Source organism: Asparagus officinalis, chromosome 10 (assembly GCF_001876935.1).
Source record: "Asparagus officinalis chromosome 10, Aspof.V1, whole genome shotgun sequence".
NCBI classification, from domain to species: Eukaryota; Viridiplantae; Streptophyta; class Magnoliopsida; order Asparagales; family Asparagaceae; genus Asparagus; species Asparagus officinalis.
This window is the reverse complement of record NC_033803.1, coordinates 72,193,077-72,217,224: the sequence shown is the minus strand read 5'-3', so window position 1 is coordinate 72,217,224 and position 24,148 is coordinate 72,193,077. Positions and strand designations below refer to the sequence as shown.

The 24,148-nt window shown below is 36.9% G+C and overlaps 2 protein-coding genes, 1 long non-coding RNA gene and 1 other non-coding gene across 4 annotated transcripts; 2 read left to right on the top strand and 2 right to left on the bottom strand.

Annotated features, from left to right (window-relative positions):
- LOC109825830 lies at nt 166–1,955 on the bottom strand. Its single transcript, XR_002243107.1, has 3 exons — nt 1,883–1,955; nt 814–915; nt 166–682 (listed from the first exon to the last, which is right to left on the bottom strand). It is a non-coding gene; the product is annotated as an uncharacterized LOC109825830 (long non-coding RNA).
- TRNAT-CGU lies at nt 2,570–2,641 on the bottom strand. The gene has a single exon. It is a non-coding gene; the product is annotated as a tRNA-Thr (tRNA).
- Nucleotides 4,518–18,786, top strand: LOC109825095 (pre-mRNA-processing factor 19). Its single transcript, XM_020391816.1, has 18 exons — nt 4,518–4,642; nt 4,721–4,806; nt 4,905–4,976; nt 9,432–9,494; nt 9,887–9,973; nt 11,309–11,450; nt 11,529–11,647; nt 12,068–12,184; nt 13,675–13,770; nt 14,154–14,213; nt 14,896–14,970; nt 15,930–16,034; nt 16,131–16,247; nt 16,387–16,464; nt 16,546–16,642; nt 16,986–17,037; nt 18,011–18,081; nt 18,172–18,786. The coding sequence occupies exons 1-18, from the start codon at nt 4,630–4,632 to the stop codon at nt 18,285–18,287; spliced, it is 1,566 nt and encodes a 521-aa protein (XP_020247405.1). The 5' UTR covers nt 4,518–4,629; the 3' UTR covers nt 18,288–18,786.
- On the top strand, nt 19,213–21,629 carry LOC109825976 (60S ribosomal protein L37-1-like). The gene is made up of 4 exons (XM_020392909.1): nt 19,213–19,323; nt 19,426–19,561; nt 21,152–21,253; nt 21,395–21,629. Exons 1-4 carry the CDS (start codon nt 19,321–19,323, stop codon nt 21,445–21,447), a joined length of 294 nt encoding a protein of 97 aa, XP_020248498.1. The 5' UTR covers nt 19,213–19,320; the 3' UTR covers nt 21,448–21,629.

The following is a 24,148-nucleotide window of genomic DNA, read 5'->3' as shown; positions in this document are numbered from 1 at the left end:
CGTGCTAATAACGCGAAGGTCGCAGGTTCGAGACCTGCATGGGCCACTTTTTTTTTCCGATCGTAATCTTTTTTTGCAAATTACTGCCTACATGTCCTTTTTTTGCAAATACCACCCGCATGTTCTCACAGCTTTTTTTTCCTCCAAGTTTTCCACAACCAAATATTTATAGAATTTCAGGCCTCATGTGTTACTTACAACGTTCCGCATAACAAAGTTGCATAAAATTGCAAAACCTCACTCCCATCTGCAGGTAGTTTTAAGCAATGCTTCCTGTGCCGGATATTTTCAAATATCAAATAATATTCGTGTAATCTACCGATATGGGTCAACTCAGACAACACTAAGTTTATATTTACAGATGATTGAAAGAAACAATGATCTGATACCCGTAGGTATAGAGCTATGCGTCAGCTCGAGGAATGTTAATATCGGCCAAATATGGCGAGAACCTTCGAGCTCTGGCTAAAGCAATACCCAGTAGAGAAGATGGCGCTATCCAATAAGCTGAAACCAATAAGAGCGTAAGAACAGTCTATTCATTTTTTGACAGCAAGTATAGCTTGTGATCCTCGACGTAATCAATAACTTCATCAGGGATGAGATATTTCACGATCTCCTACCTCACTCTCGTCGAACTAATTTGATTCGGGACTCTTTCGTCTACTGGAATGATGTTATTCTAAATAAAGATAAAAACAAGTCACTTTCAAAATCCTTAGCAATTGAAGTATGAAAATATGATTTACATTTTGTCACTGATTACTGCTGGACATGAACTTTGTGGGAAATACAAAGTTGAAAGTATATGACCTTATTCTCAGATAGTATTTCATCATCGAATATGATTTTCTCAATATCCTTCCCTTCCCTGCGGATACAAACAATACCAAAGTCTCTACATATGCTCCTGACCTGGAAAATAACAATAAAGACTAAATATCATGATCCAGTAGCCGATTTCGACTTAATCAGGAGTTTACTTCTATTTCCAGCACTCCTAGTTTGATAAACAGATGGTTTCTTCAATGAACATTTTTTACTACTTAAGGCTTACGACAATAAGAAAAAAAGGACAAATTTTCAAAAACGACCTCTTTCCACATTTAATCCCAAAGATAGACCCTTTCCGCAATAGAGTTTAACTCCCGTAAAGTTTCGGATGTTTTTTCACAAAAACCGACCTAGTTTCAGAGGCCAAGGCTAAAACCAGGTTGGTTTTTGAAAATATTGTGGAAAGTGGTCTGTTTTTTGGATTAAATGTCCATATGAGATGGTTTTGAAAATTTGTCCTAAGAAAAAAAAGGTAATGCATCAAAATATTACTTTTAGTAAAATGTTCAAGGATTATTTGTTATTTATATCTAGGAAGCACCTAAGACAAAACAATAATCAAATAGTTCTAAATATTTATTCCACATATTGGGTAACCTTTAGAATAAATTTTCTTTTAATCTTTGATGCTAATTCCTCGAGGAAAACGGCATTAGGAAAAAAAATTTTCCGAATGTAAACTGAAAAAACTACTAGAACAGAAGAGGATCCACGCAAAGGTTTTAACTGTAGACTACATCAAACCAAAAAAAAACAGCAACAAGTTTGACTCCAAAGACATAATTTTTTTGAGATGACTTAATTTGCTAAACTCATTCACTGAATTTCCAAACACCCCGTTGATTCATTCGCCCTCGAATACATCTCAAATCCTAATTTTGAAATTTCATTGAAGAGATTCCAGCCGCCGATCAAAATGGTCGCCAGTTAACCGTGGATGCGCAATTCCCTTCTCGTGAAAGTATTAGTAAATGCCCCCTCAAAATCACAGACAAAACTCTTACAAAAAAAATGAACTTCGATCAAAGTTTGTGATCAGAGTTTTCACCTGTTGAGGGCGTTAGAGGATTCAGCTCCTTCAGTTGGAGGAACAGCGAGCTTGTCCAATGGTAAAGGAACATCCACATCCATATCTACTGAACTAAGGACAAATTTTCAGAACTGATCCATTTGGGTTTTTAATTGCAAAAAACGACCGGTTTTAAAAATATTTACAAAAACCGATCTGTTTTCAGCCAGGGGTTGAAAATAGGTCGTTTTTTTAAAAATTTTTTGGGAAACTTCACGGGAGTTCATCACGGGAGTTGAACTCCCGTGAAGTTTTTTCTCATAACAAAAATTTACGGGAGTTGAACTCCCGTGAAGTTTGGGAAAAAAATTTCAAAAACCGACCCAGTTTTAACCAACTGGGTCGGTTTTTATAATTAAAATTAAAATGGGTCGTTTTTTGCAATTAAAAATCCAAATGGGTCGGTTTTGAAAATTTGTCCACTGAACTAATTTAATAATTTTTAAAAAAATATATAGCATCCAATTATTTTGCTATATTTTCATAGTAGGTGAAAAAGATCAGAACTTTTGACGGCCAATGGATGAATTGAGTTGATCTAGGCCGTGGATTATTCATCCAAAGATCACAACTTTTTCTTAGGAAATAAAAAGGGGAAATAGTTTAGAAGATGCATTAATAAACTAAACGTTTTTATAAAAAAACTAAAACAAAATTTAGAAAGTAAGCTCCCGGCGAGGATCGAACTCGCGACCTTTCGCTTACGAAGCGAACGCACTACCACTATGCTACGGAAGCGGGCGCTACGTGGTTTAAAAAAGCGTCTTATTAAACTGTTTATTAGTGTGCTGAAGAGAACTCAAAAAGCAAGCTATTAGACGTAGGTAACTCAGAGGGCTTAGAGCATCTCCAACGGCTTCCCCATTTTATTGGTATTCTCATTTTTGAAGAATTTTAGGCTTTTTTTGGTCCAACAGATTCTCCATCTCATTCCCCAAAATAGCGATGGAGGAGAAAAAAATGGGAGTCTTCCCCAAATCTGGGGTATTCTTCAAATTTTTAGGGAGAGCTTTGTCATAAATATAGCACGTTCTTCAAAACATGATTGAGGAGAAAATAAATACAAAACAAAATCCGTAATTATAAAAAAACCATGGGGATAGTTCCAATGCATAAAAGCATCCCAAAATAGAGATGTAGAATATTTTTATTATTGTAATAAATACAGGATTTTTCAAAATGGATAAGCTGTTGGAGTTGGAACAAAAATAATTTGGAGAATATGACTTTTGCTTCCCTATTTTGAAGAAATTTTTGGGAAAGCTATTGGAGATGCTCTTAGATCCACCTCATCTCTCCATTAGTTAGCGTAGGATTAAATGGATCCTAACATACCATCACGCTTTCGCGGGCCTTCGTGCCTGCATGAGCTACCTTTCTACTTGTCTTGATTAAGCACCGCACTCTCGGTGCCACTCCTCCTGCTTTGCGCTATACTAGTCCAGAGATGAACGCTGTAATAATCCTAGTGCTGCTCGCTAGCAACAGGATGGTGGGATTGGCTCTGATACCATTTGTGACAGCCTCGTCTTCTTGGATATCAACAAGCGACATAGTAAATGACGGCGTTTTTGCAAGGGACTAGTCTAGTGCAAAGCTAAACGGGGGGTGAAGTAAGAATTAGGCTAGTTACAATGGGCTAGTTGAATTATGAATTAAATAGTTGAATGAGTGTAATGGGGGTGTTGAAAATGAGGTGGATTAAATAGAGTTGAAAGAATTCAACATGTTGAAATATGAGGGAGTGGGACCCGCGCTGGACACATGGTGGGCTCTGGAAGAGAGAGAAGATGAATTATTAGGTGGTGGGGTAGGGTGTTGAATTTTATTAAACAAAACCATTGTAGAGTGTAAAAGTTGAGTGGATGTTGAATTATTAGGTGGAAGAGAGAGAAGATGATGTGGAGTGTTAAAAAGTAAAAAGTAGGGTGTTGAAAAACAAAACCATTGTTGATAGTCTTACAGTGTCACGAGGACTGTACTAGTACGAAACCGGTCCGTGCAGGAGCCCAGGGCACACGGTGGTCCGTACAGAAGGTTATATTTAAAACTTAAGAAGGTTTTTGTACAGAACCTCTAGGCTAGTTACAATGGGGTAGTTGAATGATGAATTAAATAGTTGAATGGGTGTAATGGGGGTGTTGAATGGGGTGTTGAAAATGAGGTGGATTAATTAGAGTTGAAAGAATTCAACATGTTGAAAGAGGAGGGAGTGGGACCCGCGCTGGACACGTGGCGGGCTCTGGAAGAGAGAGAAGATGAATTATTAGGTGGTGGGGTAGGGTGTTGAATTTTATTAAACAAAACCATTGTAGAGTGTAAAAGTTGAGTGGATGTTGAATTATTAGGTGGAAGAGAGAGAAGATGATGTGGAGTGTTAAAAAGTAAAAAGTAGGGTGTTGAAAAACAAAACCATTGTTGATAGTCTTACAGTGTCACGAGGACTGTACTAGTACGAAACCGGTCCGTGCAGGAGCCCAGGGCACACGGTGGTCCGTACAGAAGGTTATATTTAAAACTTAAGAAGGTTTTTGTACAGAACCTCTCAAAATTGAGGGGGTCTTGTGAAATTAATCCAGAAAGTGGGAAAGACCCCCAAATTTCCAATAAACCCTAATATCTGCTGTAACTCTCTCCCTCTTTTCGTTCCCTCCAAAAACCCTAGCGTCATTCGTCAGCCCGCGGATCTGACCGCAGCGGAGTGGAAACCCTAGTTTTCATCCGCCATGATTTGCTCCAGTAAGCTTCTTCTCTGTACAAACCCTAACTCCCTCTCTCTCTCTAGAAACCCTAATTCTTATTTTGATATCCGTGCAGTCTCCGGCGAAGTGCCGGAAGAGCCAGTGCTCTCGAAGAAGTCGGGGCTTCTGTTCGAACGGCGGCTGATCGAGCGGCACATCGCTGTAAGATTTGATTATCTAAACAAAGATTAGGGCTTTAAAGTTGGTGCAAAACCCTAGCTTTCTAATTTTTAAGTTGTTGTTTCTGGTTTTTGTGATAGGATTATGGGAAATGTCCTGTCACGAAGGAGGATCTCACGATGGAAGATATCTTGCCGGTGAAGACCAACAAGGTGCCTTCTTTTTTTGACCAAAGACCATGAATAGCCATGTTGCAAGATAACTGGGTTCAAACAAGAAATTTATTTTTTTGGGGAAAGAAACACCTCTTTCTGTGTTGAGACATCACAACTGGTTTATGATTCGAGAATAAAATTATGTTGCTTTGTATTAATTTAGTAGCTAGCTAGTTGTGCAATGTTTGAAGTTCTGAAGGGCTTTGCAAGTTTGCTTTTCGAAAATGGGACGCTTTCGAAGTATTTCATATCACTTGCTAAAGCTCAGGGTTGTCTCTCAGATATAGATTATTTTGTATTTTATTTATTAGGGGACACATAGATTCTTCTATGCCTTCTATGCCACTATCATATCCACTATTTTCTGTGGGTATATGTGTCTGCACGTGTGCATTTTCAGTTCGGCACTCTTTTGTTACAGTCTTGGTGGTTTGTCACCTTCATATTCTTTTGCTAGAATGGTTATGCCAGAATATAACTACCAGCAGTTGCAGAGCCCGGATTTTTTTTCCCGGCGCGGCCAAAACACAACCATTATACTTTACATCAACAAAAAGCGATTAAATATGTGATTTTCAGATATAAAAGTAGGTGAAAAAAGAACCTAGAATAGAATTTTTTTAAAGCATTAAATTATATCAATTATTGGTTTTTCAGTAATCACAAATTACAAATTATAATCTTTTGGAAAACTTGATAGATTGATAATACACTATAAATTATATCATTAAATTTATTTGAAACGATAATATGAAGATATGGAGCAATTTTAACTATATCGTATAAAATACTTCTAGAAGTTATGTGAATATAAATAAACTTATTGCCAATAACAATCCAATTATTAAAGTCCTCATCGAAATACATATAATATAGGGTAAATTGCTTGTTTAGTTTAAGTATATTGTTTGTGTAATTACATTTAATTGTATAATAGAGGATAAATTGCTCATAACTCCGTTCATTTATACTTTTACTTGCGCTAAACCCCCCTCAACTTATTTACTAGCACTTGGGACTTATTTTAGTGCTGTAAGTTGCAAGTAACATCTCTTTTCCTTGTGGATTGATGGGCTACCTACTAGTAAGCTAGTTGAGGGGTAGTGCAACAAAAGGTGTGGTGTGCAATTTACTGTTTACCCTATATTATGTAAATGTTATACACATTTTAGTGCCTACAAGCTTAATAGCTATATATATATATTTATGTATAACCTACAATATATTATATTAGCTACCAATATATTATACATAATATAGTACCTGCAACACTTATAGCTAATATATTATATGTAATATAGTGGCTATCTATAGTCTACTGCCCTGTATTACATATGACATAGTAGACATAGTAGCCACATATAACATTTGACAAGGAGCTAAGGGGGCCATGCCACCCCCTGCCTCCCTCTATCTCTGCCAGTGACTACCAGATCTATACCAAACTCTACCCTGCGACATGCTTTATATGTTTGAAGGGTTGTGAAGAGAAGATTCCCAACTATCAACTAGGATAACATAAAATATTGGCTATTATCTGGCTTATTTACGTGACAAAGCTCAATGAAGGGGCTAGTCTATGGCTTTACTTTTCAAAGTGCATATAGTATAGTAGAGGCTAACAGCTTAACATGTTATTTTGAGCTTCATTTTGTCATAATTGCTTGACCATGATAATACCAAAAATTTACATGCATAATTGAAGATTTGACTAGTCCTACCCATTGTTTAAAACCTCTAAACTAAAGGGAAACATTCAAAAGTTCCCGCAATGAATCTCTCAACGCACCTACTAATACTGCCACGACCCCAATTTTCGAACCTAGAAGAAAATATTGTAGCCGGACTAAACATGTTAAAATATTTCTCCAAAAATATACATTTATTAAATAATCACCAAAATAATCTCATCCAAATTTTTTTAATCCAAAAATTAATATTAATCCAATTAACTTGAGGAAAACGAATATTCCTCAACTTGAAATAAAACTCAACCCAAAGGGAAGAATCCTATTATTACAAAACCTCCAAAACAACTAAACATCAAAGACTTATTTAACCTACACTTAGAAGAAATTAGCAATCTGAATCTTTATTCCATGCTCTCTTCTAAGAATCTAGAAACCACCAACTCCATCTAATCTTGTGTCTCTGAAAAGAATGAATACAACACAATGAGTTCACAACTCAATAAGTGGATAAATTTATACATTAAACACTGGTTTTGCAAAAATTAAAATATTTTAACAAATGAAAAGGAAAATGTTAAAATAATAAAAAATCATCAATGAACTCTAATACTTGATGCAAATATTTGAAAAGTTAAAAATTTTGCAATGGAAAATAAGCTGGCTACGTCTCAATGCGCTCAACATTTAATACCACGTTGACACGGTATCCCCACTTTTATTAGTCCCATGGTACTAGGATATAAAGACCCAAAGATTGGGTTTAGCATTAAAATAACCTCATAGAGGTACATTGAGCCCTGTTTAGATAGCTTACTTATCCCAGACATATACCGGTATATTGACTTGAGATGCATATGCTTAAAAAAATGAACAAAGTTCATATAGCCAAATATTTTATAAAGAATCGTGAAAAGCCAACCAATAATGAAATCAATTACATATGTATCTCAACTTACTACTATATGAAAAGATATTATTCTCAACAAGAAATAAGCATATGCTTATACCAAATATCCGTGTGCATCACATCCAAATCAACAAAAAGATATCCAAATCAACAAAAAGATATGCGAGTAAGTCACACAAAAGGATATAATCTATCGGGAACAAATCTATACATACTGTCATTTTATAGGAAAAATACGCGATGCACACTGCATAAATTCAACACTTAAAAAAACCCGAAAGACAATCCAAATACCACTCACGATGCCTCATCGAAGTCACTTGGAACCCCTAGAAAAAACATACAAACAATAATAAATGATGTTGTATATCCTATTAAGAACTTTGGTCTGTAATATTAGGCTAAGAAACAATTGATTTTCATGACAAAAACAATGAAAGGAAACAATAGCAAGGTGTTGCATGCTATCAAGAACTTTACCATCGCCATGATAACAAAGCCTTAGCTATGGAAACACATGGCCGACCACAAAATAAAAACAAGTAAATTGATTGAACATAAATTCAAATCAAACCCTAATACATTCATATATTATTCTTTCACCAATTGTTATACCTTCATTCTTGTGTAAACAATCATTACCTACTGTTCTTCAATGCATGGATCCGATAATTTTTTTTTCTTTTGCCGTCTATCATTTTCTTTTCGTTTTGTTTCTTTTTGCGGCTTCTCAAAAGTTAGCGGCTAGGGTTTTCCTCTGTTTATTAGTTTTCCATTCATACCAATAAACTTAACAATTTTTCATTTGCAATATGCCCCTCAATGTACATAATATGTTAGTATATATAGTTAGTATTTCCTTTTGCATAAAGGTCCTCTCTAGTTTGATGTTTATATTATAGACCTATATCTGTAGAAATATGTGGGTTATTACAAATACAACTCTAATGCCTTCAATTTTACACCAGCCATGAATTACAGGACAGATCATAGAGAGGGAGAGAGAGAGAGAGGGAGGGAGGGAGGGAGGGTGGGTGGTGTGGTGGGTGGAGTGGCATAGTAGTCAGAAATGGAAGGAGCGCGTTATTGAGCTGACCCCTTTTCAAAGGCAGAAGGTTATTGCAAATATACCTTCCTGCATTATTGCTTGCTACTTTCCCAGCTCTAGACCTGGGGTTCAGATGAAGTCATATCAGAGGTTTAAGAAGAAATTGCACCTATGGAAGTTCTTTTTCTTTTCCTCTCTCTCTCTCTCTCTCTCTCTCCTCTATATATATATATATATATATATAATATATTTATTAATATATATATATATTATATCATTCAGCGGTGAACCGATAAGTGTCAAACACTATGATTCCTTGCAAACACTATGTCTTAGTCTAGGCCGAGATTGTTAAAAAGCACATTATTCAAAGTTGATACCGATATCGTGTTTTGATGGTTTAGCTTGTCGAAGGCTTTAATGGTGCGGTGTAATTTCTTTGGAGGGTGGATCTTAAATTATTATCAATTATCATAGTTAAAAGAAACAAGTGAAAAACATTGGCTGGAAATGTACAATATTAATGGAAATGACCATACTGTTTGTTTGCATTTACGGATTATGATTCTTTCTTTGAAAAGGTTCATAGCATTTTTAATTTTATGTTTATTATATCATAGGATTTGTTTGGCTACTCAATAAATTTGATAATAAATTTGATTTTGTGCCGGCTGAAGCTGAGATATACAATACGTCAGAACATATTGTGGACTGGACTGTCATATTTCTTTTTTGCCATTGACTGTTCTTGTTTGGTCATTCTGTTCACATCAACTTATTAATTACTATGATTTCTTCTTGTGCAGGTAGTCAAGCCTAGACCCTTGCAGGCTGCAAGTATTCCTGGTTTGCTTGGAATGTTTCAGAATGTAAGTATATTATTCTCATTGGTTTTGTCCCATGAAAATGTTCCTGTGATCTTTTTAATTCTAAGAATTCTATATGGTTTGTCGAAGAAGATAGTCAACTAGGAAGTATGTTATGCATCTAAATTCTGTTGGAAAGAGTCTGGGAATCTATTAATTTTGGTCAGAAGAGCGTTCTTAAACATGTATTATGTGAACTTACATGAGAAATTACTTGAATGGGAGTACTCAGTGAGTTGATTAATTTACTTAGCGTATTCATGTATTTTGATCTTATGATAGTTTCTGACTATATCTGGGGAATGATTCTTAATGAAGCTGAATGTTAGTAATCATTGATATTCTTTTTCTGAGATCTGAGGTTATCTTGCCTTTTCTTTGCTTTTGATTGACAGGAGTGGGATGCTTTGATGCTATCCAATTTTGCATTGGAGCAACAATTGCATACAGCAAGGCAGGAGCTCAGTCATGCATTGTATCAGGTATAGTGTTATTTTACATATTGTTGTTTTGCTTCTCTGACCTCAAAATTAATTGTATACACATGCCTGCAAATTTAAATGAGAACACCTCTATTTAACAAAAATGACCAGGCATGTAGACCTTCTAGGTTCATATCGGTTCTATACTTACAATTAGGGGTGTAAACGAACCAAACATTAAAGAATAGTTTGTTAATTATTTGTCTAAATATTCATTTATATTCCTTGGCTGTTCATTTAACACTTAACAGAAAATGAATAATTGGTAGTATTATGTTCATAATTTAAAACAATTTAAGCAGATGTGCATTCAGTTTACTTGATTATCAAATGTTCGTAATCACTTGTAACTTGTATTATTACATAAATGGTGTTTTTCTTTTTACGCACTTATATCTTTATCTTGAGTTCTATATGACAATTGAGAGACTCAAAAGGGTTCCAGAGTGAATTTTCTAATTAGATATTCAAATTACAAATTTATGCACCAGAATTGTAAAAGAATAAATATTATGAATTTAAATGCTATTTAAAACATCAAATTCTTTAGAAGTACGGAATTATTTGTTTAACCAAATAGACGTATCTTTTTAATTAAATAGTTTAATATTCATAAAGTGTAATAACCAATCAAATAAATATACTTTAATATTTGATAAATATTTGTGCTTGCATTCGGATTTGAAGAAATTCAGATAAGGATACTCAAATTTGGGTTGAAAGATTTTAAACAAATCAGATATGAAAACCTTACTGTTTGGTTCGGTTAGTTTTCTTATATGCAAGGTGGTCTGTCACTAAAAGGCTCCACAATGCCTATGATTCGTGCAAGAAATTCCAAACAAATACCCAGTGCACGTGGGACCAATGTGTCCAGCACTAGAGGGCTTCGTGATTGAAGCATCTCTCCTACTTGGCTGTTTTATGTCATGATAGAAGTAGGTATGCTACAGAGCTAGCTTATTTTGATCTGTGGTTGGAAAGCTGATTGAGTAATAGACTATTTTTACTTTTTTAGAGCCATAGTTGGCACTGGAATCTTCATGGTATTTGATCTTTTTGATGGATAACTACAGTGGACTTGTTCTAGGATTTTTTGTTGGGCTATTATCATGTGGTACTCGGTCATTAATATTCATTCTTGCAGTGGTAGTTAGAGGATTTGGGGCATGACTTAGCTTTAAATTGGTGTCTCTTTCTTGAGGTACTGGTATCTATGTATCTTAGGTTATTATCACCCATCTTAGTTCTTAGTAGATGCTATCATCATTTACATTGTTTGTTTTGAAAGGATTTCAGATTGTTTACTGAAAAGTATTTCTTTTGGTTTGTCAGCATGATGCGGCATGTCGTGTTATAGCCAGATTGAAAAAGGAAAGGGATGAGGCGAGAACACTATTGGCACAGGCTGAGAGACAAATTCCTCTATCAACAGCTTCTGCGAATGCAAATGCTGTTGTTAGCAATGGAAAAAGAGGTTTCTATACTTAAAAATATTTTTCCTGCAAGATAAGTGGTCTCTTTGTCTAAATAACTTTAGCAATTATTATTGCAGCTGCAGAGGATGAGCTTGGCCCTGACGGAAAGAAAATTCGTCCTGGTATTAATCCAGCAATCATTGCTGAACTTACAGACTGTAATTCTTTACTCTCAGGACAGAGGAAAAAGCGGCAGGTCTATACTCTCTTTCTCAAGTATTTTACAGCTTGTGCAGTTGTTCTTTTATTCTGAATGATTCAGTTTTTCCTAGCGGTTAGATGCTTGGATGTCATATTTCATTCAAAAGAGAAAATAAGCATGTTAAATAGGCTATAGAAAAGGTTAGATGCTTGGATGTCATATTTCATTCAAAAGAGAAAATAAGCATGTTAAATAGGCTATAGAAAAGAGATCAGAGTTCATTCATCTTATTTCATTCAAAAGAGAAAATAAGCATGTTAAATAGGCTATAGAAAAGAGATCAGAGTTCATTCATCTTTGCACTTTAAAACAATATAGGAAAGATAATATATGATGAAAGTCCTTATAATTTTTCTTAATCTTGATATACTATCTGGGCTTTTAGATGTTTAATGTTTCTGGTCTATTTTGCAGATTCCGCCAACATTGGCATCCATTGATGCATTGGAAAGATACACCCAGATATCTAGTCATCCTCTCCATAAGACTAACAAGCCAGGCATTTTGTCTACAGACATCCATCCCTCCAAGGTACAGATATTGCTTATGCACTTTCTTCCCTATATTTGGATTATTGGTGTGTTTGGTTGAGTTTGACTGGATTCTTGGCCTCGTCTGGAACCCCAGGTTTATTTTCTGATAACAAAACTAAGCGCTGGATTGCCAAACTTTACTTTTATCTTAATTGGGTCAACATTTGCACCTCCATTCCATTCCTTGGGTCCTGCAGCTGATTCATTCCATTATAAAGAATAGTGTAGTTTGCTTTTTAAGTTTCCAGAGTACTAGACTATCATTTAGATGGCACATATATCCATGTGTAGAGTTGATCAGTCCTGATGAGGTTGAGGGTCCACTAAGAAATTTGCTTTGACCACTTAGTCACTTCCGTCTGGCCAACATTGGACCTGTTCAATAAACAGGTCAAGCACCTGACCTGGCTAAGTTAGGATGACTTAACCTGTTTAATTAGATAGTGGGAAAAAGCTGTTTAGCAATCAGGTCATAACTGGATCAAAGACTCAGATCTATACCCGGTCTGTTTATTAGACATTTCTATTGGGTCAACGCTCAACGTGATTGTGACCCTAATTATGCCCTATACGAACCTTGCTATTTTTTGAGTTGGGTCAAAGCTGGACCCTATCCTTGTTTGGCTTGCAGGTCTAGTGTTTGTGCATCTGACATGATTGAAACAAGTACATGTGCACAGTATGGTTGATGTATTTGTTATATACATATGATGTTTAATGTGTGTGTTCATGTAATGTAAACAATGTACAAGTGATACCTGTCGTGAATTTATTTTAATTGGAATTTTCTTTATACTTGGTCCTGTTATTGTCCATTATGCTGGCATGCTGGCAAAGTCCGAAACATTTGGATCCTCGCTTCGCCATACCACCATCGGTGCATTGTGGCTTTTGAATAGCGGCATTGCCCAGGACGGTTGCCTTTCTTTCCCTACCCGGGAGTTGCAAGTTTTGTATGAAATCCCGGTTTTCGGATTGGGATGATCAAAGAATCCATCAATATGATGAATCCATAATCCAAATTTTTTATGTTTCTTAAATCCTAGTTGTTTTCATGATTCGACCAGAAAATGCAAAAAAATTGTGCTAATTCTTCCGTAAATACCGTAAGAATTTTGAAACTAGAAAAACGAATCGTTCCTTTTTCTTTTTCCTGGATAATTTTATATTGAAGTGCCTACGGATATGTGATGCTCATAAATGTAGTGCTAGTCGCAACAAAGTAACAACAATTGTTCTTACAGTGCAAGAGTGTTAACTTGCAACTTGACAAGAGTATCTTCTCCGTATTTTGAGATGGATACTCTTTGATTCTTTGCTAATGAGTGAACCTTCATCTCCAATGACGATGAGGTTGGGTTTAGGTTGAGTAACTCCTAATTTAGAACATTTAAACATGCTGTGTATGCTCGAATCTGTGATAACACATGTTGGCTCTTTGTTTTTCTGGCTTGCTGTATGATTTCGTTGATAAAATTTTTTTGTCAGGACATGATTGCAACTGGTGGGATGGATTCAAATGCAGTGCTCTTTGACAGGTCATCCGGTCAGATCTTGTGCACTCTCACTGGCCACTCTAAGAAGGTTCTGTTTCAACCATTTTTATCTTATTTCTTTTTGTTTTCTTTATTCTTTTATCAGAAATCTGTGAAGAAAATTTCACAACACCGTGTTACATCCTTTTGTCTGTTCTATAATTTTACACTTGTCACGCTCAATATATGAAATACTGACATAATGTGCCACTACAACATAATAGCCGCTAGTGGTAACTTTTGCTCTATCCATTTCTCAGCCTACTTTCTGCAAGAGATTATATAATAGCCTTTTGCAGTAGGTTTTTTTTTTCCACCTCAAGTGAAAGTGTGGAAGGTGTTCCGCTTTTGTATTTAAACTTTTGATAGCGTATTCTATCTATGCTCCTTGAATATGTTCTTATTGCTAATCAATCTCCTTTGCTGTTGCAGGTGACAAGTGTTAAATTTGTGCCCCTTGATGATATGTTTGTCACTGGGTCAGCGGATAAGGTTCGTCACTATCTAATGCAATATCTATTCGTAGCTGCTGAGTGCTATTATTTCCTTATTTATGGAGGCAGCTATGCTATTAATTTTGGTGGATAAGTTGCTAGTAGTAGTTATTTTTCTAAGGCCTTTAACTTGGACAATTTTTAGATGGATCGGAATTTATTTATTTAGTTTTGCTCATCTTTGAAAAAAATGAGTTAAATGATTTTATTGTAGATCATAAGGAATTCTAAAAGACTGAAATCCCAATATCTTGTTATTGCGATTTCTATTTGATGGAGTCTTTAAAGTTTCGTGATTTATCTCTTCGAACTCAGTGATGTTAAATTCTGAAGGCAGTCTCAATATTGTTTATTTCTCTTCTTGTAAAATGAAAGGAGTACTATAACCTAGACATCTTTAATACTTGAACTTTGATGGTTATGATGAAATTTATCCTTTCAAAATAGAAGGTTTGAAAGACTGGCTTACTGCTGGTCATTTGTATTCCTCTCTAAAAGGAAGAGCAGGATGTTTGGAAACTAATCTATATTTCTTCTGTAAATAGTTAATGCTTTAGTTTTGTATGTTAATGAGAATCTGAGCAAGCATTTGTTTTAAATTCTCTCTGATGTGAAACTAAAAGCTAGTAACTGATGTTCTCTTGCAATTTTAATAAGTTGGCTTATTTGCTCCAATGCAGACAGTTCGTGTTTGGCAAGGAACTGATGATGGGAATTACAATTGTAGACATGTCTTAAAGGACCACACTGCAGAGGTAAGTTCAGTCATTGAATCTACATCAGTGGAAAAATTATCTGCTTTATATGTTTCCTTGCAAAACACATTCTTGTGGTGTGGGGGTTACATCTACAGTAAGCAGTTGGTTAAAGTTGTGTAAGATGAGCTTGGAAACCTTCTCAGGCCTATCAACCATTGTTAATTAAAAAGTCATGGTTATGATGACTGAACTTCTGATCCTTCTCTCTTCATTTTAAGCTAAAGTAACTTCAACTGATTAGGCATTTATCTCATCCTTGGCATCTGGGGGGACTTATTTAGCGTTTACAGTATCGGTAATAGCTCAGCATTGGTCCACTTGGTGCTGTTTCTTGTGTGCAGTATTTTTATTTTTACTGTCTTTTTTATGAGTGCCACGATTGTGCTTTGGCTGCTAATTCATCCTAATAGCTTTGTATTTTCTTTATGATGAACTGGCATCTGATACAGAAAGCATTTGCTTTACCTGATCTTGATCTTTGATTAGCAACAAAATTATGTCCTCTTCTCTTATGGATGGGTTGTATACTAAATAATTGTGGATGTAATTGATTATTTGATCCATAACTTCAGTATGACCAGGATGCTTGTGTTTATGAAGTTTGCTGCTCTCTTTATTCATTGGACAGTTTGGAATACGACGATCAATCATGGATGCTTATAAGCTGGAAGGAAACCAATTATAAATGCAAATATTAAATCATTGTTCATATACTTCTTACAAGAACAGAAGCAGGCTACTAATGGTTTTATGGTAGACATATTGTTCATGGCCTTCAACTTCATTTTTCTCTTATCCACTTTTAGCATTCTAGTATAATCAGTCGTGTTATACTTCGATTCAAACGTATTATTTTGTCCGTTGAAGTAAATATATGATGAATTTCTCAATTTGTTTGCACTTAATGCATTAATTGCTTACAATTATTAATTTACAAAACTCTGCTGTTCGACCAGGTCCAAGCAGTTACAGTCCATGCCACTAACAAATACTTCGTGACAGCTTCTATGGACAACACTTGGTGTTTCTATGATTTGGGTTCTGGATCATGCCTGACGCAGGTTTCTGACTCTCTGTATCTTTGTCACTTGTCTGCTTGTATGTGAATCGTTGCATGTGAACCTGTAAACACTGGATCTATATGTGTATGTATGAAGGTGGGCGAAGCTTCTGCAGAGGAGGGTTACACTTCCGCTGCCTTTCATCCAGATGGTCTTATCCTTGGAACTGGCACTTCTGGATCCCTAGTTAAAATTTGGGATGTGAAATCTCAGGTACGATTTTTTTCTTGCCACTTAGGCAAGAATATATTTTTTTAAATATATTTGATACTGACTCCCAACACTTATTTTCCCATGACTATCGTATTTCATGCCTCTACGATTATTGATGGATAATATGCACTTTTTGCAGTCAAATGTTGCCAAATTTGACGGACACTCTGGATCGGTCACGGCGATGTCATTTTCTGAAAATGGCTATTATCTCGCGGTAGGATATTAGCTTGAAACTAAAACATTAATGGGGAAATAGATGAGGCTTGTTCTGAAATCATTTATTTTCATTGATCAGACTGCAGCCCTCGATGGAGTTCGGCTTTGGGACCTTCGGAAACTGAAGAACTTCAGATCTTTTGCTCCTTATGACCCAGATACTCCGACGAACTCTGGTATGATGAATTATATCTTGCTTCAATTTTTCCTTAAAACTTGTGCGGCCTTCTAGTTTCATGAATTAAACCATGATTTATGCCTATTCATGTGGATAAGCCTTGGATGTTACCTTTTCAGGCATGTACATGCAACTATCTTTGATTATATTCATGCACTACTGCCTAGCAGAAACAAATACAATTCTTAAACGGTTGCATATTGTAAAATTTGCCCTATTTTTTGTACCTTGTAGTCTCAATTTTACAAGTTTCCTGTTTTCACAAATGCGTGTCTATATCTTTTTATTAAATTCAATGTGCTACTTTTTTTATAGAAAGATTCTCTATTTTTTTGTTGCAGTGGAATTTGACTTCAGTGGCAGCTATCTGGCTATTGCGGGTTCTGATATAAGGTATGCATGTTGCTTCTTTTCATTTCCTGGAGTTTGTCATGCAAATACTGTTGTGATCCTCAGATATTTCTGAGGGCAGAAAGTGGAAATGGTTCCTAAATGTATTCAAAAGGGGAAGGGGGTGGTGTTGGGGGCCTTTAGGATTGTTGAGTCTTTGTTTACTACTCAAGCCTTTAGGATTGTTGAGTCTTTGTTTACTACTCAAGCTCAATAGGTAAATTCTATTACGTTCGGCACATAATTCACCAACTTCATAGGTTTCTTACATTATATATTTACCCCTTAAAACAGTGAATTTATCCTTAGATTATGCTATTTTCCATTTTACCCGCCAAACTATTACAAACGCAATATACTCTCTTTTTGCCTTTTCGTTTTTTCAACCAAATTTCATTATAAAAACCCAGCAAAAGTCTCCTCTTATTCTTCGTCCAACCAAAATCTTTGAATTCGTCCAACCAAAATCTTCGCAAAATCCCTAACAAATTCTCCTCATCCTTGTCAGTTCCTCTTTCTCCTGCCAAAACTCTATCTAGATGACCAGACCATATCCCAATTATCATCTCTTTTTTTGCTATCATATTCTTCCCAAACGATACTGCTACAGTTAAATGAACCGATAACTCATCATATCTGTACTTGGATCCAACAATTCAGTCTCCTCATCCCTTCTTTCTGCTCTCAAAAATTTCGGACAGTTAAAACTAAATTTAAGCCAATCATTCAGAGCCCTAACCATCTTGATGCAGCTTTGGCATCCCTGAATTTTTACACTCCATGATGAAATGAGCCATGTGTATGAGACCCCTTGGAGCCTTGACATCACTTCTCCCTTCTGCAACGAATGTCACCAGATTGATGCCCTAATCCATAACACAGCCGTTGCTCTCCTTCTGTTTGAGATGTAGAATGTAAAAATTTGACCCCTTCGTCCTCTGCCAGCACTCAGCGGGATTACTTTATTTGTTTGCAGGGTATACCAAGTTGCCAATGTAAAGGCTGAATGGAATCTTCTCAAGACATTCCCAGATTTATCAGGAACAGGTAATATGCTCGAGTAAAACTTCAACCTTCCGCCAGTGATCTCTCTGGTATCGCTTGCTTCTTCAACGTCTAACTGCCTTCTATATCCAGGGAAAGTGACATCCGCAAAGTTTGGTGGAGATGCGAAATACTTGGCGGTAGGTTCCATGGACCGCAACCTGCGTATCTTCGGCCTTCCAGGGGACGAAATGGAAGAATCGAAATAACCAGTTAAGGAAATGGAAGGAACCGAGTAATCGACGAATATGAGATTGCCAAACGAACCAGGCCTCTTGTTCGAGCGGATCAGTGGACTCAGACCTGTAAATTATGAGCCTGCGTGCACCGTAGTTTTGATCATTCTGCATCTCTAAGCAGGATTCTGATTCTTGATACATGTCGTGAAGAATGAGTACTTAGCATGGAGAAGATATCCCACCTGTAGCAAAATTGTGCGGTTGAATTCATTTGTTGTTAAATGTTAATGAGAGCCACTCCAGGACACACACACAAACCAATTTATGCCTATGTAGGAGGGATATTTTTTTTAAGATACCTGTGTTCCTGTAACTTTTACAAAACTCTGTTTATTGATGGCAAGGTGTCTCCATGTGATGCTAATTATCAGACATAAACATTGTAATGTTGTGAGCCCCCCAAGTCGAGCCTGATTTAGTTTGAGTCGAACCCGTACCAGAATTGCCCGGGAAAAAAAATATTAATTTATTTATTGTTTTTGAGATATTGTGGGTATTTTATAATTTTTGCCGTATGCTCTGAAATCTATAAATGATATATTTCAGTCGCCTATTAGAGTAGTCTTTCGAAAAAAAGAAGAGAAAATACAGCTGGTGTAGAGAGAGGAGATTGCTATGAGGATTATTTGCGTTTTCAGTGTGTGGTTATTTAGTACATTTATTTATTTAGAAATCAAAAGAAGAAGAATTTGAATATAGATGTACAACGACAATAGGCAGCTGAGATTATAGTACATTTTTTTATGAAGGGTATTTTTCTTTGGTCATTTTGTGAACCGTCAGCCCACAGGCTTCAGGCCCGGCCCATTAATAACTCCACACGCTTGCTCCTTCGTGGCATTCTCGTAATTTTCAGTGATCTCTCGAGGACAAATACACGAAAGTCACTGTCCTATAAATTCGGCGCCCCATATTTTTCTAGGGTTTCTCCGTATCATCTCATCTCATCTCATCTGCCGCCAAAACCAAAAGGGGGGCGACCGAAGTAGAGCCCGAATCCGAAATGGTAATAATTCAGAAACCCTAACCCTAGCGTAACCCTAGCGCTCGGGTACTCGCCCTAATTCTTTGGATTTTGTTGCGTATTTTTTCTTTTTTTTTTTGAAAGGGAAAAGGAACGGGGAGTTTTGGAAAGAGGAGGAACAAGACTCACACGCTCTGCGTCCGCTGCGGTCGCCGGAGCTTTCACCTCCAGAAGAGCCGGTGCGGATCCTGCGGCTTCCCCGCTGCCCGAATCCGCAAGTGTAAGCTTTTTTTTTTCTGAATCCTATTGCTCATTAAAATTTTTATTTGTTAATGAGTTTACTATCCTATGATGCTTAATTTCACCCGTTGCTAGTACTGGAATCCCAACCTGTTCTTGTATGCCATCGATTTTAGCTCTGTGACCTATTTTATGTGGAATAAATGGAAAAAAAAAATTGATCCCGGTTTTAAGAATTATATGATTTGAAGTTTGTTCTGATATTATGGGCGTCCCTTTGTGTTCGGACCGCGTCCGTGCATTCGACTTAGTTTGGTGAACAACACACCTTCATATTGGTCATACTGATTGATTATGGAAAAATATCAAGAGTGAGAATCAGTACCAGATCCAACACTTAAAATGTCACCATACTCTCACCGAATGGGCTGCACACTTTGCAAATTTAGTTTCACCCGTCGCACATTTTTGCCTTTACTTGGGTTCTATTTTAACGAGAGCAAGAGCAACGATGACAGCGAAATATTTTATCCTGAACTTTTGGGGCTAACTACATGAATCCATTTTGGTCTTCTCTGCTTACCGCACCATTGTTAATTGCTTCCAACCAAGTTCTTTTAGGTCTATATGTAGTCCTCTTTGATCCCGTTAGCTATAATTTTATCACATTTGCATTTATTTAGCGGCATCCGTTTCACATGACTAAGCTAGCTCAGTTTATTCTTACTCCTTCTATCCTTAATAGAAGCAGCATTGATCCTAGTAATGTGCTCCTTCGTTGCCCAATCTCTTAGTGTTTGTCCACAAGGCTATATATCATTATTAGTTTCTGCTACAACAATATATTACCTTGGGTTACTTTATAATAATCCTCAAAAATATTGCCTTTGTCATATATAAGTAGATCTTTTGATTTCTGTCTTTACTTACATTTCTTTCATGCCTCATTTTTATGTTCCAAAATCATTATCTAAATCCTCTATAGTCAGTATTTTTCTAAATCCTCGTAGTAATTTTATTACTACTGCCTACATAAAAATGGAAAACTTGACTTGAAAATTTACTTGCTATTTATCTGTTGTACAGATGTGCCTCGTATATCTTTGAAACTTCCATTATTCTTAAACTTCATGAAGTATAGTTGGTTTGTTTTCACGTAGGGTAAATTGGTCCTTTCAGTGCGGATGCGTATTCTAGAAACCTATGTTTGATGCTGGGGGCATAGCTTCCCTAAGTAAAATGATCTTGATATTAAAAAGTAGTTCTATCCTTTAGGCTATGCTATATGTTGCTGGCAAGAAAATTTGTTCAGTCTAGAAGTAAAAGCTGTAAATAATACCACACAAAATAGCTTGTTGTCACTGAGTTTTTTTAACATGGTAGATCAATCATTCAATCCACAGACTAGTTTACATACATATGACATGGGCTGGTACTAATCATCGTCGTACTTTCCAAATATATTACTATTGTTTGTATTTGTGTCTGCTGAAAGCTATACTTTGTCAATCTATGCCATGGTTGGTTCCGCAAATTTATTCATTACATTCCACAGGCTTCCATCAAACAGACTCCTATAATATACTTGAATGTCATAGTACCTTAACCTTTTACTATGTTTCTGAAACAGATAATTGGAGTGTGAAGGCTATTAGGAGGAAGACAACAGGCACTGGAAGGATGAGGTATCTTCGTCATTTGCCTCGAAGGTTCAAGAGCAATTTCAGAGAAGGTAAACCAAAACTGTTTATGTGCATTTTCCCATGGAGGCACTGTAGTGCATAGCTTTTGGGTCATATGACCTAGTCTGGTAATTTTTTTTGGGTTTATCATCTTTTTAGATTCACATCTAACTTGTATTCTTTCAATTCAGGAACTCAAGCTACACCAAAGCAGAAGACTGCTGCTGCATCTGCTTCTTTTTAGTGTGGAGTGGGGACTATCTATAGGTTGTTTCTATCTATCCGCTGCGTCCTATCTAGGGTTTCATTTGATTGAGTTTGGACTCATCGCATTACTTTTTGTTAGTTCAAATTGCAACTTATGTATTTTGATGTTAAATATTTGGAGATCTGGACCGTTTTATTTTGATATCTGTGTTTTGCTTAGATCTGTTCGTACCGCTTTCCTTTCATGCTTCTTTGTTCGAAGGTTGCGAAGGATACTGAAAATATACCAGATTGTAAGCATCACGAAATTTCTAGATTTGTATTTGATTATCGGGGCATAACATCGAATTTTTATAATTTATATGTATCCGGCGGGCTTTACATCATAAAGATTTAGAATTTATATTGTACATGGGTATGCCTTTTAAGATGCCCTGGTTATATTCTCTCCAACGCCCTGTTTGATTCCTCAAGTTTCCTCTTCTCCGCAAGCTAACATTTTATTGCAGCATGAGCTCTCTCGGTGCGTGCAGGATCAATCCGTTTGAAAAACTGCAATTATTATTTGCACACTTTAGATAATGTCGTCCGTAGCATTTCAAACCTCTTAACCCCACGATCGCATATTTGAGCCCCCATGTTTAAATAACTTGATAAAGATGTTATTGATGGCTGAAAAAGTCCTTAGAAAAAGGATAGGAGAGCGGGGCGTGATTCTCACATGACATCTCAACCTAACGAAAGCGACAATGAAAGCAACGATGATATTGTCTAAAGTTTAAAAGGTACAAGTACTAAAAGAGATACTTTCTAACACAAATACAACTGAGCACCGCGGCAGTGCTCCGTTGACAATTAAAACTCGGTCTGCATTTTAGAAGATGTAAATGCTAATAAAATAGTTTAGATGTATAAGCGGTCACGTCATCATATATACGGCGGACGGCTTTATAGATAGATCCGAGAAATCTTCTTTCTCAACCTAACGAAAGCGACAATGATAGCAACAATGATATTGTCTAAAGTTTAAAAGGTACAAGTACTAACAGAGATACTTGCTAACGCAAGTACAACGGAGCACCACGGCAGTACTCCGTTGACAATTAAAGCTCGGTCTGCATTTTAGAAGATGTAAATGCTAATAAAATAGTTTAGATGTATAAGCGGTCACGCCATCATATATACGGCGGGCGGCTTTATAGAGAGATCCGAAAGAAATCTCCTTTCTCAAGAGAGAAAAAAACCGAAAAGTCGTGAGACTGGTCAAGATTGAAAACGCTTGACCAAGAATCCAAGATCCAGCGGGTTATTGCAAGGATCGATGTTCCTATTTCTTTTCTTGTTGAGTTCTCTTTCTTTCGTCATACAAATTTGCAAACCGCACGGTTTGACCGTTTAACACTACGGATCCTTAACCCGGTAATTTCTTTTTCTTTTTCTTTTTCTTTTCTTTCTTTTTCTTTTTCTTTTTCTTCTTATAGGACTCTTTCAACCATCCGTATTATCAAAGTATTCATAGATGGATTGCAGCAAGAATGCTCTAATCTGCGACTGTGGAGTTTAAATCTGAGTTTTTCAGGAGCGCGAAGCCCCCAAACTATGGAAGATATTTCCAAAAGTTTGCGAAGCCCCCAGATGATCTTAACAATGCATCTGGCGTTTGATACTGATGCTATCACATTTATTGTTGGATACAAATTTTATCAGAACATCGTCATACACGATGAGGAAGCATAGAGGAACAGTTTGCAAATTGATTCGGGGCATTGTGCTCGTATTCTCGTAAGGCTTGTCACGTTTATAGTTGAATACAAATTTTATCAGAACATCCTCTATTAGCATAGTCGGTAATGAACGTCTACTGTTTACGTTATATCCATACATGAAATGTTTTGACAAGATGTGTACTCCATTGATGTTTATCAGCAGAACTAATGTTATCTATTAGCGTATTAACCTTACATACGAAGATGATGATGCATTCCACTGATGCCTATTAGTATAGTCAGCGATATTATCAATCAATTTAGATGATTATGCTTGATGATATGTCAGATATCTTCCTCTCCTTACATGTATATAATCACCTAAACTCATCTCAAAAAACCAGAAGCCAAACAACAATGCCACCTCCGAAACCCAACCCCTTCATCATCCACGCGGGTCTAATAAAAACCGGGTCCAAAAACCCGGCCCATTACAACAACCTCATCACCCTCTACTCCAAATCCCCCTCCACCCTCCCCAGCTCCCTCCACCTCTTCAACAACCTCCCGTTCAAGCCCACTTCAGTCTCATGGACCTCCGTCATCTCGGCCCACTCGGCCCACTCCCCCTCATCCTCCCTCTCCCTCTTCCTCTCGATGCTCCGCTCTCAAACCCTCCCCAGTCAAGGAGCCGTCTCCTCCCTCCTCAAAACCTTCTCCTCCTCTTCCTCCTCTTCCTCTTCTTCCCTCTCATTTTGCCTCCAGATCCATTGCCTCTCTTTCAAGCTCCGCCTGTCTTGTTTACCCTTTGCAGGGTCAGCATTGATCAGGGTCTACGCAGACAACGGTCTTTCCGATAGTGCGGTTAAGGTGTTCGATGAAATTCGCGACCGAGATGAGGTCTGTTACGCCGCGTTCGTCGTCGGGCTTGCGCAGAACGGGAGGCCCGTTGACGCGATTCGGGTGTTTACGAGGATGAGACGCCGCGGGGTCCCGTCGACTGCGCACAGCGTGTCGGGCGCTCTGCGTGCT

Bases quoted from the DNA above. Each gene is read 5' to 3' on its own strand.
- LOC109825095 (XM_020391816.1), top strand. The intron at 4,977-9,431 runs GTGCCTTCTTTT...CTTCTTGTGCAG, and splicing joins TGCCGGTGAAGACCAACAAG to GTAGTCAAGCCTAGACCCTT. The intron at 9,495-9,886 runs GTAAGTATATTA...TTTGATTGACAG, and splicing joins TGCTTGGAATGTTTCAGAAT to GAGTGGGATGCTTTGATGCT.
- LOC109825976 (XM_020392909.1), top strand. The intron at 19,562-21,151 runs GTAAGCTTTTTT...TTTCTGAAACAG, and splicing joins CGCTGCCCGAATCCGCAAGT to ATAATTGGAGTGTGAAGGCT. The intron at 21,254-21,394 runs GTAAACCAAAAC...CTTTCAATTCAG, and splicing joins CAAGAGCAATTTCAGAGAAG to GAACTCAAGCTACACCAAAG.